We start from the raw sequence: 17,568 nt of genomic DNA, 5'->3' as shown, positions 1-17,568 counted from the left end.
ACTCAGTGGTCTCTGCGGAGGTTTCACGTTTGAACGTCTCTCGAACGAACACAGACGATTTCCACGGAAAAGCGCAATGTGAAAGCCAAAAAAGACTAGAAATAGCCTGGCGTGACGTCCCCACACAGACGACAGACAGCAGAACGATTAGCACCGTCCGTCAGTAGCGGACTATAGCCAACCGAGAGAGGATCTAACGCCTAACCGAACGATCTTAACTGATCTTCAAGTGTGTCTAGCCTAAGAAGTGTTACGATCTAAAAATGCCAACATTCCATTGCTAAAACGAATTATAAAACATCAAAAATCAAATAAAAAAGAGAGATCATAGATTCAACAGCAGGTGGTTGTGTCGGAAGCGCGAGTGTCAAGTCTCAAGTGTCTCAAAAAACCCAAGGATGTGTTTTTAACAATCCCCAAAACGCCCGATCTTCGAGCTGTGTAGTATCAACCCGTGAAGAAGTATCCGCAGTGGTTTTTCGTGGTTCGCGGGGACCATGCCGGTCATTGCCGATGCCGCCAGCGATGAGCCACCAGCAAAATGTTGCAAACATTGTGAGGGTATGCCTAGATCTTACATCCAACCTATCCAAAAATCTATCCACCTAACAACACAGATATGAAATAGGATCAATTCTACCTTATTTCATATCAATAAAAAGCCGATTTATGTCAGAATTATGATTCAAACATATCAAAATGATATTTTATCACATTACATAAAATACCAAATTTGTATTTTTTAAACAGATAATGTAAAATAAGCTAAACATGCTCTTTATCCATATCAAAATGATATGAAAATTGTCCAGCACATATCAAACTGATCTTTTGTCAATTTGTTTTCTGTGTATATATCTACCTATGTTCTACGTATAAACAATGGCCGGAAAAGTGCAGCGGTGGCAGTGGTGGGTTCGTTAACCGATTGGCTATTAACTTCGGCCCAAAATCCAAACACAATTGAAAGATTTATGCTTAATTTCCACCACCCACCCAACCCCTCCGTGTGTTTTTCCCACTTGACTGACATTAACTTTGCTCTCCTTTTTGTTTGTTTTAATTTTTGTGCTGTTGTGCTGTTGCTCTTTTGCCCAGGGGCAGCAATTGCTGGGCACTTAGTTTTTCCTGCTACCAAAAAAAAAAATTATAACGAAAAACCGCTGACGCGTCTACTTAAAATTTTTCAGCAGTAGTGGAAAAGCATGACAGCTAACGCCACCGGCTGCAAAAAATTCAAAATAGGCCTCGAGATTAGCTAGGGAAAAATGGATTTCGCCGCCATTTTTGACAACATTAAAATTGTGACCGGAAATGTCAAAATATTTTTTCCGCAGGAAACTAATTTAATTTCAAAGTGGATTTTCATTTTAATTATTTTCACGGATCCTGCGAAATGAGCCATAAACATTCGCTTCGATTGCATTTCACACACAAATTGTTTTATATTTTGTGGCTACCTTTAAATGCCGTAAATTGAATTATAAAAGATTTAATTTGGATTACACATTTGTTTGTGTTAGTATTAGTTCTTAAAGAGTTTTCATCGAGCTTCCTTTTTTAAAATTAATGAGTATCATTTAAAATTAATGTGTATATTTGGAATTATTAGAAACGTTTTAATGTGCACTATTTTATTTTAAATTATTTTATTGCAATTCGTTCGACTTAAACTTTTAAAAACAATACAATTAAAGCTTCAAATAGAAAATCATACTTCGAATTTAAATATATTTATTTATTAAATCAATAAATGTATTCACTTGAAAATTGAAAGAATTTTATTATACTTAAGATTTTCAAAATAATAGTGTGCTAAATATGAGGTTAAAATTAAATAATTTGAAAAGGCTACCAGTTAATTTAGTTTAATTAAACAAAAGTGTTGTCCCTAATGAGGGGAGGCAGAGTTTTTTTCTTTTCGTTTTGCAGCCTTTTGGCCGTGCGTTTTCTGCTTGGCACGCGCTCAATGTCAAACTGACCAGCCCACCTTCCCCCGCCCCCTTTTACGCCTCACCCCACTGCCACCCATCCAACCCCACAGCCCTTCTCCGCCTTGGCTAACGAGCTGTTAAAAATAAAGCATTGTAAAATGTTGTCAACAAATGCAGACATTGTATGAATATATAATATATCGAGGAACCCAGCATATACTTATATATATATATGCCAAAGTTAAACAAAGCGTGGGCGAACCCCAGAAAAACGCAGCCGGGGAATCGAAAATCATGCGGGAAATATTTGATATAGAAGAAAACGGAAAATGCAACTCATATAGGAAGAGGTCTTTCGTAACCATTTGGCTTTTATTTCAGATAGGAAATATATAACTGAAAAAACTATTATATTTGGGATTCCCAACAATCCAACCTTTAAAAGAAATCCCTTTATTTTCTAAAAATATTCTTATACTTCATACAGAAGAAAACGAAAAATGCAACTCATTTAGGAAAAGGTATTTTTAATAAAAATTATTATATTTGGGATTCCGAACAATCTAGCCTTTAAAGGAAAACCCTTCTTTTATCTTCTTAAATCCACCGCCACTTGTTTGAAAGCCACGATAAATAAACTATCCCCTGAAGCATTTAAAAATAAATAAATTACACTAATACCCAGAATTAATCAAACTAAAATAACAAGCGAACACAACAGCGCAGGCTAAGCCAAATCATCTTGGCCATATAAACGACTTGTTTACAACAATGCAAGCTTGTTTACAAATAGCAAATAGAAAAGAGGAGCAAAAAAAATTCCATTTCTTGTGGCTAATCGGAACGTAAAATTTTCCAAGCCTTGACACTCTTTCAATCTATTGCGCATACATATATTTCTTTTTATTCCTTTTGATATATAGTGATTAGACGAACTGCACTAGAATGTTACAGAAAAAATGGAAAATTCATTTAGATTTTTTCGTTTATGGCTTTTTTATTTACATGATAAACGAGGGGCCAGCAGACTGCTTGGCAAAATTAGCTGAATAAAATTAAATTTAATGAAAAAGAAAAGCGACGCAGACTGCTTCCCCTTTCCAGCCTGCTTTTCTTTTATTCTTTCCTCGTTTTTATGACCATTTTCAATGTAATTTTTAGTGTTGAGTGGGGCACAAGGTGTTGTCGTTTTGTGTGTTTTCTGCGTGTGAGCGCTCTTAAACACTTTAAAATGAGTGTCGCTGGGGCTATTTCCAGTCGTCTTCCTCAGGCTACCCCTTACCATCTATCTAGTAAATTCTCTTTGGCTCTGGGCATTCCTGACATCTCATTCGATTGCCGTTTTCTTGGGGGGTAAGGAAAATCGTGCTGAACTGTAAGTTCGAAATGGGGGGAGAATTTTCATTTTCTGTTGTTCAGCCGAAGAATTTTTGGGGATCACTCGTTGACTGAACGGACAAAGCTCATTGAACTGCTTTGTGCACAGAAAAAAATTAGTTATAATTCTAGTGAAACCATGATATCTCACAAATATATTTTAGGTAGAATTTACGCGAAACGTCTGGAAATTATATTTATTCTTGTTAAAAAAAAAAACATTTTGAATGATTTTCATGTGATTTTAAATGCAAGCAGTTCGCACCCCATTTTGTTTATTTGATAGTATTTGATAGTTCTCTCTTGTTCTTCATTGCATATTTATAATTAATTTAAAGTAAATATTCTTTTAATAATTTACTAACATAAAGCTGTTATTTCCTATCAAAGAGGACAGAACTAGGTTGCATTTTTTTCTCTCCCTGTAGCCCCCAAAACTACTAACTCAAAAGCACTCAGTTTGCAATTGGAAAATCAATCAACTTGGAGGCTTTTGCTTTTCCAGCCGTCCATTCAATTGGGAATTCAAAATTTCACTTACAACTCGGCGAGCCGCACACAAAGTGGCAAATAAATTTGCACTTGCATCACCATCATCATGTATCGTATCGTATCGAATGGAATGAATAGGAATACGACTACGAATAAGAGTATGAATATTGATATTCCATATTCCCCATATTTTCCATGGCAGCCAGAGCGTCGTGTTCGATTGTTTTTCCTCGCTTTTCCTTGCTTTTCCTCGCAGCGCGCGAATGTGTGAAAAACATGCCGCAAAATTGCCGAAAAAGCCAAACGCACACATGGAAATTTGCGGCTGACGACTGCGTGTGTATATTTGCATTTTGCCCATTTTTGTAGTCAAATTTCTGTTGTTGTCTGAATCAGCCAGAAAATCCTCCTCCCTTCCACTTTTTCTCACTTTTTCCCTCACATTTTTTTGTTTCGATTTTATTTGGGTGAGCTTCTTGTACAACGCGGCGTATGAATATAGAAATTTATTACTCCTGCTTTTGTTTTGTTGTTGTTTTTAGCTTGCGCAATGTTTACACACATTAAATGGCAGCGTCCAGTCAAAGTCAAAATCCATGTACACGAGAAAAAGAGAGAAAATGAGAATCGATCGTAGGATTTTTTAAGGGAAAAACAGTGGAGAAGTTCTGCTACACTGGAGTAATCTTCATAATATCAATGATAAAATATTTATTATAAAAATTAGAATTACACAAGTTTCAAGTATATTTTAATAAAGTAAAGTTAAATGAAATAAACTTAACTGGATCTTAACCTCGAGTTAGCATTACAGCTTCTTAATAAACGTAATTTATTCCCAAAAAAAATTTTTTCATTTTATTAAATATTTTATAAAACTCCATTTATATTCAAATCGCCCAAAAAGGACTACATTTTCTCACCGTCTACTTGTTGTGCATTACTTTTGCATGTTGCAGACACATGTTCTCGAATGAAAAGCCCAAACAACAACAGCAACAGGCAGTTTTTCGTGAATATATATGTAAATCCCCAGCGTATGGCAGCGCTATATATCCCACATTGTCCAGTTTTACCTCGTTTTGCAATTTTTGCTGGCCAAGAAATTCGTTGGAAAATTCGGAAAACGAAAGCGCACGCATTTGTGCAAATAAACAATGTGGTGGGCGTGTGAGGGGGTGTGTGGAAAACAGGTGGGGGTTAGTGGGTGGTTGATTTTCCAAAAAAAAAAGAGAAAAAGGGGTGGGCGCAATGCTACATACATCTAAGCAATGTCGGAATAATTTACAAATGGGTATTAAGTTTGCATGTGGGCGTTTTGGATTTGAAAATGAGGATGAAAGATTAACGAGCTTAAATAATAGTTTTTATTTATACCAGAAATATTTTGTTAAAATAATAAAAATGATTATTTAACTACTATGTAATGTTAAAAATAATTATATAGTATGATTTTATTATTTACAAATAAATTCAAGCAGATATACTTTTCGAAACCTGCAGCAAATCTAAGTTATCTTTTTTCCTTTTCCCAAAAGCTCCTTTGTGTCTACTGATTTTCTCAGTTTTCCTCGCAATAATCGCAATAATTCGCTATTGCCACTGGAAACTACTGCATTCCAATCGCACAAAAGAATCGCGGAAAAATGCGAGAAAATACAGAGAATGAGTAGAGGAGAAGAGAGAGGGATTTGTCTCTGGATTCTCGAGTTGGCAATCTGCAGGTGTTCCTTTCGCTGGATAAACAAATTACCTGTCTCCCCTTTATTCCACCTCCCTGCAAATCGGAACCGTTAAATTTCTTCTTTTTTTTGTTTCTGGCTTATTGGCAAATATTTTTCTTGGTAATTTAGTGAAGTTTTCATGCGAGAAGCGTGTGTCTGTCTCTCTGTTCTTTTTTTTTTTGCCAAAGGTCGTTCTTCATGTTTCACATTGCCTTTTATTTAATAAACTGATTCGCCGTGCCTTTCGGTTCCCTCGACTGCATTTATACGCCCGTTTCGCTTATTGAAATGGAATCCCATGAATTTTTTATTGTAAATGCAACAATTTGTATTCATGGCATCTCGCACTCGGGTCGAGTTCAAGACCCAAGTTTCTCGAGACCGGGATGATGTAGTAGTAGCATGACCATTATGACCGTAGCCGGGACGAGATGGCGGCGCCGACCTTGATTTTGAACTCATTTCAATGAAAATTGCAGCATTAAAATCGAGGCCAATGGCTGGGCTAAGTACGGAAAATGCTGACGAAAATATAGCAAGGTTGTCCAAAGTAATTCAGGTGAAATGAAGAGGAAATTTTGTTTAAATTGGAAAAATGTTCAAGTTATTTCTGGGATTTAAACTAGATTTTTAAAGAACTTTAAAATAGTTGTATTTAGGAAAATTAAACACTACTTTTGATGCAAAAAAAAGTATACAAATAAAAATATGAAAGCTGTATAATCTCATTATATTTTGTAAATGACTCAGTAAAATTCTATAAATATTTTTCTATTCTTCATTCCATTCTTAGTGATTTTTATTTTTAAAAATAAACTGAGTAATCCAACTTAAAATGTATTATAAAGATCCACTAGTTACATTTATCTTACACAAAATATAGTATATAGTAGCCAAACTTTGAGTCAGGAAATAATATAATTATTTTCAGGACGGACCCATTTAGCTGCTTTCCAGTCCATAAACATTGGCTAAACTTTTATGATTATTTTTTATGTGGGGATAGATAGAGATAGAGGGACAGCTCACTCGGGCAGCACCCCTATCTATCCACCAACCAGTCCCATTTAAACCAGAAAAACACCCACTAAAATATACACACACTTTTTGGGAACACCAAGTAGTACGGCGCACGCCTCATTAGAACACCTTTCAGTTTGCTGTGTAATTTTCGCAACATTTTTAATGGCGTGCGGGGACATTTTGGCACTCGAGTGACCGTGTGCGTTTTATCTACCTACCAACCCCCCTTTTTCCTTGTGAATTTCCTCGCATTTTCTTTTGGTTTTCCCTGCCTGCTGCGTCGCACGCAAAACTATTTAGAGAAGTGTCAAGAAATGTCTGCATTTTGCATTCGCCGTGGCCATTGCACATTGCAACATCGTAGCAGCAGTCACACGCCTGCCACCATATATACTATATAGCCGCTATATACACTCATAAAAATAATTTTCTACATTTTAGAAAATCGCCCTAAAAAATTTTTCGCCTTTGAACTGAGAAAAATTTTCTATTTTCACGACAAATTTGCCATAAATTTAAGGCAGGTGACCATAAAAAAATATTTTTAGGGTTAATTTTTCTATTTTTCTAATATTTAGGGCGATTTTTTTCGATTTGCTTCGTTTTGACCTTTTCTAAATCCAACGGCGAATTGCCCTAATTTTTTTTCTAAAATTTTTCTAAATACAAGGGCGATTCGCCTTAAAAATCACTCCAAAAGTGTGAAATTCGGTAGCCCAGCGGTCTAATCACTTGCGCTTTCAACTTTGCTATATGAGGACTAAGGTCGTGGGGTTGTGGGTTCGAACCCTGTGTGATTCAACTTGATTTTTATGTTTTTTTTTTTTTTTGTAAACATTATAATACTGAGGACATTTTTTCGTCCGAATTTTAAATTAAAGTAGTCTTTAAACCTTAAAAACGTATGGGAGTTCTGAGTTAAAAGCATACTTTGTGTTTGCGGGCAAGAAAACGGGACTAATTGTCACAGTCGTCAGGAAAAAAATATACGGTTTAGTTGCCTTTAGTCATATTATAACGTAGACCTCAAGAAAATAAGATGTGTGCAGAGTTTGTTCGTCGTCTTGCGCGATGGGTCTGTGGTGCAGCGGTAGGACGTTAGACTCTAAACCGAGATGTCGTGGGTTCGATTCTCGCCATGGCCAAAAAAAGTAAGTTGTTTTTTCTCCTCATATTTATTTCCCTAATTCATTTACAAACATGATTTTTCAGTTCTAACGGCTGTGCTGTATAGATCGGGCCCCCCTCTTAACCCGGCTCCCATATAAACTACACACCAATACAATAATATGAAACGGTGTCCTCCGCCGGTGTTGTTTAATTAAAGCAGTCCCAGTTCCCAGAATATAGACGATTAAAAAAAAACATGCTTCCCAAATTCAGTTAAGCATGCTCAAACACGATTTTTTTTAATTTGTCTAATTTTTTAGGGCATTTGCCTATAAAAACAGAAAATTCGCCCTTAATTTTAGAAAAATACACCTTAAAATTAGGGCAAATCACCCTAAAAACAGGAAAATATTTCTTATTTCAAGAAAAATCACCCTAAATTAAACCAAATTTCCATCGGGATTTTTTAGAAAATTTTTCTAAATACACGGGCGAATCGCCAGCGGATACGATTTATGGGCGATTTTCTAAATCCACGGGCGAAAAGTCAGTTTTTTAGGGCGATTTAGGGTAAAAATTTCTATGAGTGTAGATACTATATATGCGATATCTGGTGCGGGCGGTCGTTGATAAATTACAAAACATTGCAGTGGCTATTTTAAATGTGGCATGAAATTTGCTTTTTGCATATAATTCGCTTTTTTAGCAACGCCTTTTTATGCTGTCAACGGAATCGGGACTATATGGCATCTATATCTCAAACTGTCGACTTTCTGCCTGAGCTGAAAACTATGTCAGATTCCCCATTTGCTTTCGAGTGCATAAAAACAACCGAACACTTCTTTCTAAACAAAAGCATCCAAACACGCAACGCAATTGCCAAAAAAATACTGAAAAAAACCAAAAGAAATTGTCATTTGCGTTGCGTTTTGTTTGTTTGGCGTTTTGTGATTTATTTTCGCTTTGACAAATGCACAAAAATTTGACCATGGCATGTCAAGAAGTGTGGTCATTGTATTTATAATGCCGCTTCGATAAAGATAAATGTCGAGACAGCTGAGCGATAGATGACTCGATGCGATGGCTCTTCCAGAAACAGAAGAAAACGAGAGATTGAAAGGACTGAAAAAAGACGCGTGATTCGAGTGGCTAATTAGTCAGGGATCCGAGAAAATATCTCGAAAATCTACGTGAAATGTGTTTGAAATTAAGCGGAGATTGTTCATATATATTTTTTTCGGCTGGCTATGCATAACAATCAGAAAATAAATCATTGAAAAATAAACCGATTCTTGGGTGCACACAAAAAGTATCTTACTGGGGAATATGACGTATAGTCAGTAACATATTTAATCTGGTTTAATTTGTTTATAATGACTTGTTTTAGTGCTAAAATGAAATGCGAGTATGTAAATACCTAAAAAAATGTCTTGCACATAAAAACACCTATTCCCTTGATGGCTAATTACTTCATTTTGCGAACAATTACTCGCTGTGCTCATAAGCAGCTCCCTTTAATTAGAGTACTTTTCGCTCTTGTACCAGGCAATTAATGCCGGCAAAGTCGGATAACTTCATTTCCGTTGAGCAAACAACAACAGCTGGGGCAAAGTTGTCTGATGCATATTAATAAACATGAATATAGTGTCAATGTGGGTCAGGAAAAAATATGGCAAAAAGGGAATCGAGCAAAAAATAGCAAAAACGGATAGAAGAAATAAAGACCAGACGCTGCAGGCCATATATAAAAATAGAAACCTCGCGAATTGAAGTTGAAACAGGTGCATGTTGCACGATTCGAGTTTTTCTCTTATTCTGTTTTTTTTTTGTTGCTTTTTTTTTCCTGCAGCAATGTTTGCTCTTGGTTGGGGGTCAATTTAATGTTTGACTCTTTGGCATTTTTGAACTTTAACAGACACATATTTTGGGTAAACTAAAAAAAAGGATATTTTTATATGACTATCTTATCTAAATATTTATAATTTAATATTAAACTATTTTTTATAAAGCACTTTTTTCCCCCGAAATTGTCGTCTTTGCTTGGCATTGAAAGAAATTGCACTTTACACTCGCTGACATGGCACAAATCTCTGGGAACTGGCAGCACACAACTTTTCAATTTCCCCCCACAAATCCCATTCACATGCCAGTTAGTTGGCCCGACAATGCAATCAACATAAATACAAATCCCTAAACTATTTTAATGTCGACTTGACCCCAAAAACGTAGCTCCTGTGTCCTGCCCTCTGTCCCCTGGCCTAAAGTGTGTACTATGCCGTTGATGTAGTAATGGAAAAGTTTTGGCCAACAACAAAAAAAAAATTGACACTCAAAGAGCCAACTTAAAAACGCATCAAAGTCGGTTTTTGGCTGTTGGCCAAAGCTGCTAACCGGGCGTATACGTAATCAGATGTGCTGCTGTCCCAGAGGAAAGTTAGTTTTCTTTCGGGTGTGGATGACTTTTGCTCTGGGGAGTCAATTGTTGTGCATAAAAGCGGTAATACACTTGAAGTTTAACATTTTTGGGTCCATTTCATAGATTATTTAGCAAGCTAACTTTTAACGGTTATTGGGAAAAGTGTCAAAGAAAAGTAAATTCATAAAAAAATTACATTTCCCTGGGGATAAAAGTTAAGAAGGCTGCTTAAAGTAGATAAATATCTCCTGGAAAATGTTTAAATATTTTTATTAAATATTAACTTAAGGTTTTTACTAAAAAATCTGTATTTTCTCACTTTTAAAATTGGTTTTCAACAATTTCCCGCGAACGTTGAACTTTGCGCCCAATAAATTTATATTTGCTGTGATATAAGGCGGCAGATATTGCCTTTTTTTGTAAAAAACACATGCAGACACTTCAGTTCATTGACATCTTGCTAATATTTTGCCATTAGCGGGCGAAGAAGCTGTGTCCCAATTTTTCTGGGGCCAAAGCATAAAAACAAATAAATAAGAAATATGGACACCATAATGAAAATGTAAGCCCAGACATGGCCCAATATTTTACAAAGATTTTGCATAAATTGCGATGTCGATGTTGCTGCCGGCGGCCTGTGAAAATGTGAAACAATCAAATGGCAATTAACACTTTCCAGCCAAATCACATGTTAATGCCCCATTCCGATAGATATGGCCTGGCCATCTTGTGTTCTTTTTTGGCCTAATTGATGGGCCTGGCCAATAACCTCGGCCATCTAGTTTCTTTTTACAATTAGTGGAAATTTGTTGATTTGCATAAATCTGTTTTATTCCCTTATTTTGCTTCTGTTTCTTGATTCGCCATTGTTTAGTTCTTTTTTTTTGTGTGCCTTTCGCTTGACTTTTTTATTGGTTTCAGTTGCGCATTTCCCATCGGAATTGTTTATGTTTATATTTATGCTGTGCTGTGTTGTTAACTTAAATATTTGGCTGCCATTGCAGGCGGGGTACATTAGTCACCGATTAAACGTTTAGTATTTTCGTTTTGCTAGTTTTAATTAGCAGCAATTGTTTGAAATGTATTCAGTTGAAAAAGGGATTTGTTTAAAATTGAATTGTGAGTTTTACAAATTATATTCTGATTTTTAAAAAACTTTATTAAGCAGTAAATTTTCAAATTTATTATTAACAATTTATTGTAAGTTGTTTAGTATTTTTGAATATTTTCAAAAAAGTATACTTGTTTTATACTGGCTTAAAACATTTTAAAATTTAATATATTATGAATATTGTTCCAAAATTTAAACTTGTTTTCATTTCCACCTAATTAATATTTTCGTACTATTTATGAATCCTTCGAAGGGGGTCCCACCTATTCACCTCAAGGGTTTAAATTATATTTTTCGACTCCCTCCCGTTGTTGTTAATTGCTTGAACAGAGCCAGCGACATCATAACCATAAATTTTGATGGGCCTGCATTTATTTTTAACCCAATTTCCCGTCGCTCTATAGTTTTTATATCAATGACGGTGCTATATGTGCTATATGCTATCCTATACTATACTATACTATACTATATGTGGTGTATGCTTTTTTTTATATGCTTGTCAGCCTTTTAGAATTTATGTTGTGTTTTTCATACATTCTTCTGGTTTGTCTCGGCTGTTTCATTCCGTTTCTATAAAATAATTTTGTTGTCTTCGCGGCGAGGGAGGCTGTATGTTTTTTTTTTATTTTATATTTCTCTTTTTTTTTTTTTGAGACCCCAGGGCGGTTAGTCGGTTGGTCGAGAAAGCAACAGATTTCTTTGCTTCACACGCATTTGACTTTCAAATGAAGGACAAATATTGTATGGGCGAATGGGCGGAGGCAGCAACAACAAACAAACAAACATCAGGGTGGGGGGAATGGGAAAATCTAGGGGGTGGGGTTTTGGGAGGAAGGTGAAAGTGCGAGGGCGTTCTGTGAAAGTTTTGCATTGGTTTTGGATTTTTCCTTAGCATTCTATATCTTCTGTCGCCTCCCTTTCGTTTCTATTCCAACTTTGTGCTCGTCCGAGGTTGTGCATATAAATTATGTGAGTAATTCGATTTTAAACTGTCTGTTATTTGCCGTTTTCTCCCCATTCGAAAAAGATTGTTGAAAAGTGGAAAAGTTTGCCAAGTAATTGCCTGGATATACATTTATTGTAAACATTTCGGAGCATATAAAATGTATGATGTACGACACAAGTGGATTTCTATTTGAAATGGACACAAAGAAAAGGTTTTCCAGGGAAATCAAAGTTTATTATTGGCAATTAAAATATTTAAAGTGTTTATTTATTGGTCTACGTTGAAAAGTCTTAATATTTTTATTTTACAAAATAGTTTTTTCTTCCATATGCTTTATTTATTTTATTGTGAATTAAAGTTGCTTACAATACAATTTTTATTCCCTAAAATTTAATAAAAAACGGTTTAAAAAAAACTTGTGTGGAATTAAATTTAAAATAATTTTTTCTGTGACATTTAAATAGCAACAAGTAATATATAGCCATATACAAGACTTGATAAGCCCGTTTAAAAGAATATTTATTTGTTTTTCCTGAAATTCCACAATTAATCCCCACTAGAGAGAGCATGCAACATATTTATGCTGCTTAAATTAATTTTATTTAATTCGAGTGTCGTGCATTTTTTTAATGGCTCTCGAAGTGCTTAAAAATATTTAGCGTTTTTTATTTTTACGCTTCTTAATTCAAATTTATGCTGCACACGTTGTAGAGGCGTTTTTGTTTGCAACGTCCGGCGGCCAAATAAAAATAGATTGGCCCAACGAGATGGCACTTAAAGCCGCGGCGGCAACATTTTATCGACACGAGCCAACTGTCAGTTGAGATTGGGAAACGGGGATCCGGGGTTTCGGGGGACTCGGGGATCTGGGGATCCTAAGCATTGTCAGACTCTCTCTGAGCCCTCTGAGCAATGGCAATAGGCCTCCGCTTTTTTAGTCCAAATAAGACCAAATAATACGGCGGCAATGCAAATAACTTGGCACGCATCTTGTCGACGCCGTCGTCTTTTCTTTATTTTTTCCCTTTTTTTCTTCTGTTTTTTCTACATGCATGAAAAGCAGATTCTAATGCATTTTCCTTGGTCTTTTGCCTGCCTGCCCGAATAATTTCGAAACTTAACTTGTCCGCTTATGTCGGAAAATCGGAAAATAGCAGGCAGCCCAGCAGAGAAGTACGGGTTCCATGTCCGTGCAGTTCAGTTTTTGGTCTTGTTTATTTAGGACTCGGGTTGTCTGTTGGATAATTTTCTACTTTATTCTTGCTTGGTCTGCATAAAAAATGCAAAAACCAAACGTCAGACGAGAATGAGAATTTTATTTGCTGTTTTTATTATTTTCCTCCCTGTGACTTCTACTTTTCCCTTTTTCTATTCGGAAAGTCGAGTCTGTGTATGTTTTGTTTTGCTGTTTCGTTTTGTTTTCGGCTTTAGTTTTTGGTTTTGCTTGGAAAATTGTTTTGTTTTTTGGGCTTTTATTTGCCCCGACCCGACGACTGTAATTAATTTACAGGCCAGCCGCAAAAAGTCCTTCTCTAGTTGAATCTTTATTTGGCATTGCTTTCTATACATCTGCGGCTGACCGCATCGAAATCGAGAGGGGACGTGGACTCGAATGCGAATGTGGATCTGTGGATGGCATCGAATCGGATCAGCATAGATCAAGCGTATTTTTTGCGTACCTAAATGAGCATTGGCGAAAATAGCACCGTATTTAGGTTTTAGGTCGCGAATTGCTCATTGATCTCGTCGGTTTTCTATGAAGTCTTGAAAGAAGTACCGAAAAGAACAGAATATTTTCCTATTTTTTCATGGTTTTGTTTAATTAATATTTTTAAAATTATTAAATTGGCAAGATATTTATTATAAAAAAATTTATATTACAGTAAAAAATATTTCTACTTAATTAAGCCTATTTTAATTACAATCTCTTTTTTTATTTTTGTTGTTTTCTAACCGCAAACGAATGCATTTGAAGACTGCAAGAATTTTATTTAATTTTTTGAGGCTTAGTTTTATTTCCCTCTTGTTTACATTTGTAAATATTTGTTACGCTCCAACAATCAGCGTTTCAATCAAACCGCTGTTAGCCGCCAAATGCAAACACACCCAAACCATGCCATTCCCAAACCAAACTAAAAGATACATGACCACACACACACAGATACTCACTCACGCAGACATGCAAACAAGGGGAGTATCACATGCGAAGCTCATAAAAATAAAATGGCGTTACACAAAACTAAACGTTATTCTTCACCCACCGACCCAGCTTTTAGTTAGTGATGCGAATCAAATGAGTGCCAGAACGTGACAAATGTTTGGAAATGGTTATAAAGCGATGGAGAAAGGAAGTAATTAAATGGAAATTCCAAAGATAACTTGTTTTATCAGTTACAATCGTTAGAAGCATTTAAAAGCAATAGGTAGATGAATACATGGGAGATTATTACTTGTATTATACAGCCTAGTAAGGAAAACCAAATACTATTGATAAGAAAATGTTTAAAAATAAAAAAATACATTTTATTACAATATGTTTAAAAAAAAAATTGACTAAAAAAGCCAAAGTATTAGCTTTGATACGTCCGAATTGCCACTTTTTTTATCGTCGAATCTTTATCGTTGTCACTGTCAGCGCAATCGAACACACCTGAGAAATCAATCAATCGATTTGTTCAGCTGTAACTGACTTGGAAGTTAGAGCGAGATGGCAATAAGAATTAGAAAGAGACGGGCAATTGAGAGGGAGAGAGTGCGACTTTAACAATCAGTCGCAACATGTTGTCAACAAATTTTGAACGTTTGATAAAAACGAAGACAAAAAAAATACCCCAGACTAGCTGAAAAAAATAAAACAAATAACCGCTGGCATTTTATGAGCGCGAGGGAGCTGAACAAAAAATAAAAGAGGGAACGAGACAGGAAACGGGCGAGAAAGAGACAGAATTGTCAATTGTCAGGCGGCGACACATGTAAATAACTTCAAACGCAAAACAAATGCGAAATGAAAATAAAAATAAGAATAAAGAAAAGTGTCAACAAACGACAAGGCCTTGCGACCAAAATGCTGGGCTTTTCTGCAAAATGTTCTTCTTTTTTTAGGGTTGAGTCTTTCATTAAAAAGATAATTTAATAGGGTTTGTGTTTAAGATAAAAGATTTAAACCTTTAAGTATTTAAATCTAAAAAAATATTATCCTAAGAAATATTTATGGTTTAAATCCCTAAAATTTCCCTAAGACCTAATTAAAAAATTGGCACATTTTCCCCGCAAAGATTAGGAATGCAGAAAGGGATCCTCGCTTCAAACTCTTACCGCATACTCGAGAATCTTGCCGAAAATCTTGTCAAATACCTTTGACAGTTGCCTTCAAAGGGAAATGCAGTCGGAGAAGTCGAGCAGAGTGGGCTGTGCCATCTTTTGATTTACGCCGTCCGGCGTGGAAAATTTTTTTACTTCCACACAACACACACACACGAATTCTCAGGGGGAAAATCTGGCTACCACCCATTCCATGTAAATATTTGGAGCAGCGAAGCAGCTGACAACTGTTGCCCTTGTGCAATGTCTGAAAGAAAAAAGTTCCATTGAATGGAAAACGAACGAAAAGAAAAGCCTCGGCAGCTGGACAACAAATCAGCTTAGAATGGAATGCCTCAATAAACTTTTACTTTTGTTACCAACTTTTCGCCTGCCGCCGGCGCAGAGAAGTCAACTCAAATCCGAATCCGTCCGCCTGTCTGTCTTTCTCATTCTTTTTGTCCCCATCTATTTTCGGACGGAGATTTGTGGCGTTCCCATTTCACTTTTTTTTTCCTTCGAGAGAGAGATTTTCCAAGTTTTTACCTTTGACGTTGCCTTAAGGTGGCACTAAGTATAGCGTATATATAGATGTTTTATAGAGATCTGTAGAGGTTTCGAGCATTTTTAGTGGGTGTGTTGGCATGCCTCTTCGATGTTGAAGAGGCCATTTCGAATCCGATGATTAACTTCAGAAATAATCTAATGGGACTTTAATTGAAAGAAATACTATTTGTAGCTTTTTATGGAGGAAAGAAGTATTTTTTTAATTTAAAATTTGTAATCTCTGTCTCTGATTTTTAATAAAAATTATTAAACATTTATTTAAGGTCATAATAATTTGATATTAAGTTGATTGATTTTTATTTCTAAAATAATCTACAGGGACATTTATTGAAAATAATATTATTGTACCTTTTTGTATAGAAAAAAGTAATATATTTATTACCATTTAAGATTTTTAATCCCGCTTTTAATAAAATTGATAAAATATTTGTTTGACTTCATAATAATATCTTGGATTAAGTTGTTTGATTTTTGAATTAAAAGCTTTAGACTATCACTTAATACACTTTGTTTTCTGTCAATAATATTTTGTTAAATTCGATTTATTGTTTTTGCCAGCGGCAGAGGAAAATGTCGTTTTGGAAAATGCAAATTAATTGATTTGTCACAGCAGTAAAAGTGCACGAAAGCAGCAGGCGTAATAAATAAATTAAATGCTAATAAATTGCCAATGGAATAGACAGTAGAATGCTGCCCTGCCCTTCCTCTTACCCGCTCTTTGAATTTGATTTTGGCATAAACAAAAATGATTAATGCCCACATGGGGACATATGAATGAACAGAACACAGCATTTTAGAACAAAGGCGAACAGAAGCCATCAATTGACAAATGTCGCACGCACATCCATCATAATTATGCACATATTCGAGTTGTCGGGGGAGAATATTTGACAACTTTATTACGCGGTCTGAAAACAAAAAATGTTGTGTTTGGTTTTCTTTAGTGAGATTTACAGGTTTTTAATTAAAATCATTCCATGCGAATTTATCAAATGACGGACTGTCGTCTCGTCCAGTTTTCTTTTTTTTTTTTCTTTTCTCATTATTTTCCAACGTTTGTGGGCGTCATTTGCATTGGTTTTATATTTTGTTTTCTAGCCATTTGGTACTCTTAATTTGCTTCATGTGTCAGATGGCGCTGCACTTTGTTCGCCTCGGTTGCGGTGCAAATTTCTTTGGGCGACAATTCCATTTATTTCTTGCCCGTTTTGTTTATTTATTGCGATTTTAGGCATGTTTCACATTCACCCGCTTCTCTTAATTGAGATATTTATTTTCGGTTCGGGGCGATGTTTATAATTTATGATTTTGATGGCTGGTAAATTGGATGCTGTTTTTAGCTTAATGGAAAATTAGCTGATTTAATGAGGAGCTGCTACATTTTATGCGAAACACAAGTACGCAACAAGAACAGAATTTGAATTATGTTCAAAATTACTACAAGATATTAAATTCAATATTTGTGAGAAAAAATATTCTTTTGCTTTAAATAAAGGTGTGTGATATTTTATTTTTTTGTAAAAGTGTTTGTGTTTATTAAAACTACTCGAATACAATACAAAGCCTAG

General features: G+C 35.4%; 1 protein-coding gene across 2 annotated transcripts in view; it reads left to right on the top strand.

The window, feature by feature from the left end:
* Mrtf (Myocardin-related transcription factor) overlaps nt 1-17,568 on the top strand; it is a 47,472-nt gene continuing 29,904 nt past the window's right edge. For both annotated transcript variants that reach the window (XM_017156164.3, XM_070214748.1), the window contains exon 1: nt 1-561. In XM_017156164.3, coding sequence (XP_017011653.2) covers nt 498-561 — 64 coding nt within the window. In that variant the 5' untranslated portion in view covers nt 1-497. The remainder of the gene's footprint in view (nt 562-17,568) is intronic.

Source organism: Drosophila takahashii, chromosome 3L, assembly GCF_030179915.1.
Source record: "Drosophila takahashii strain IR98-3 E-12201 chromosome 3L, DtakHiC1v2, whole genome shotgun sequence".
Classification (NCBI taxonomy): domain Eukaryota; kingdom Metazoa; phylum Arthropoda; class Insecta; order Diptera; family Drosophilidae; genus Drosophila; species Drosophila takahashii.
The sequence above is the reverse complement of the archived record's forward strand: the minus strand, read 5'-3'. Positions and strand labels throughout refer to the sequence as shown.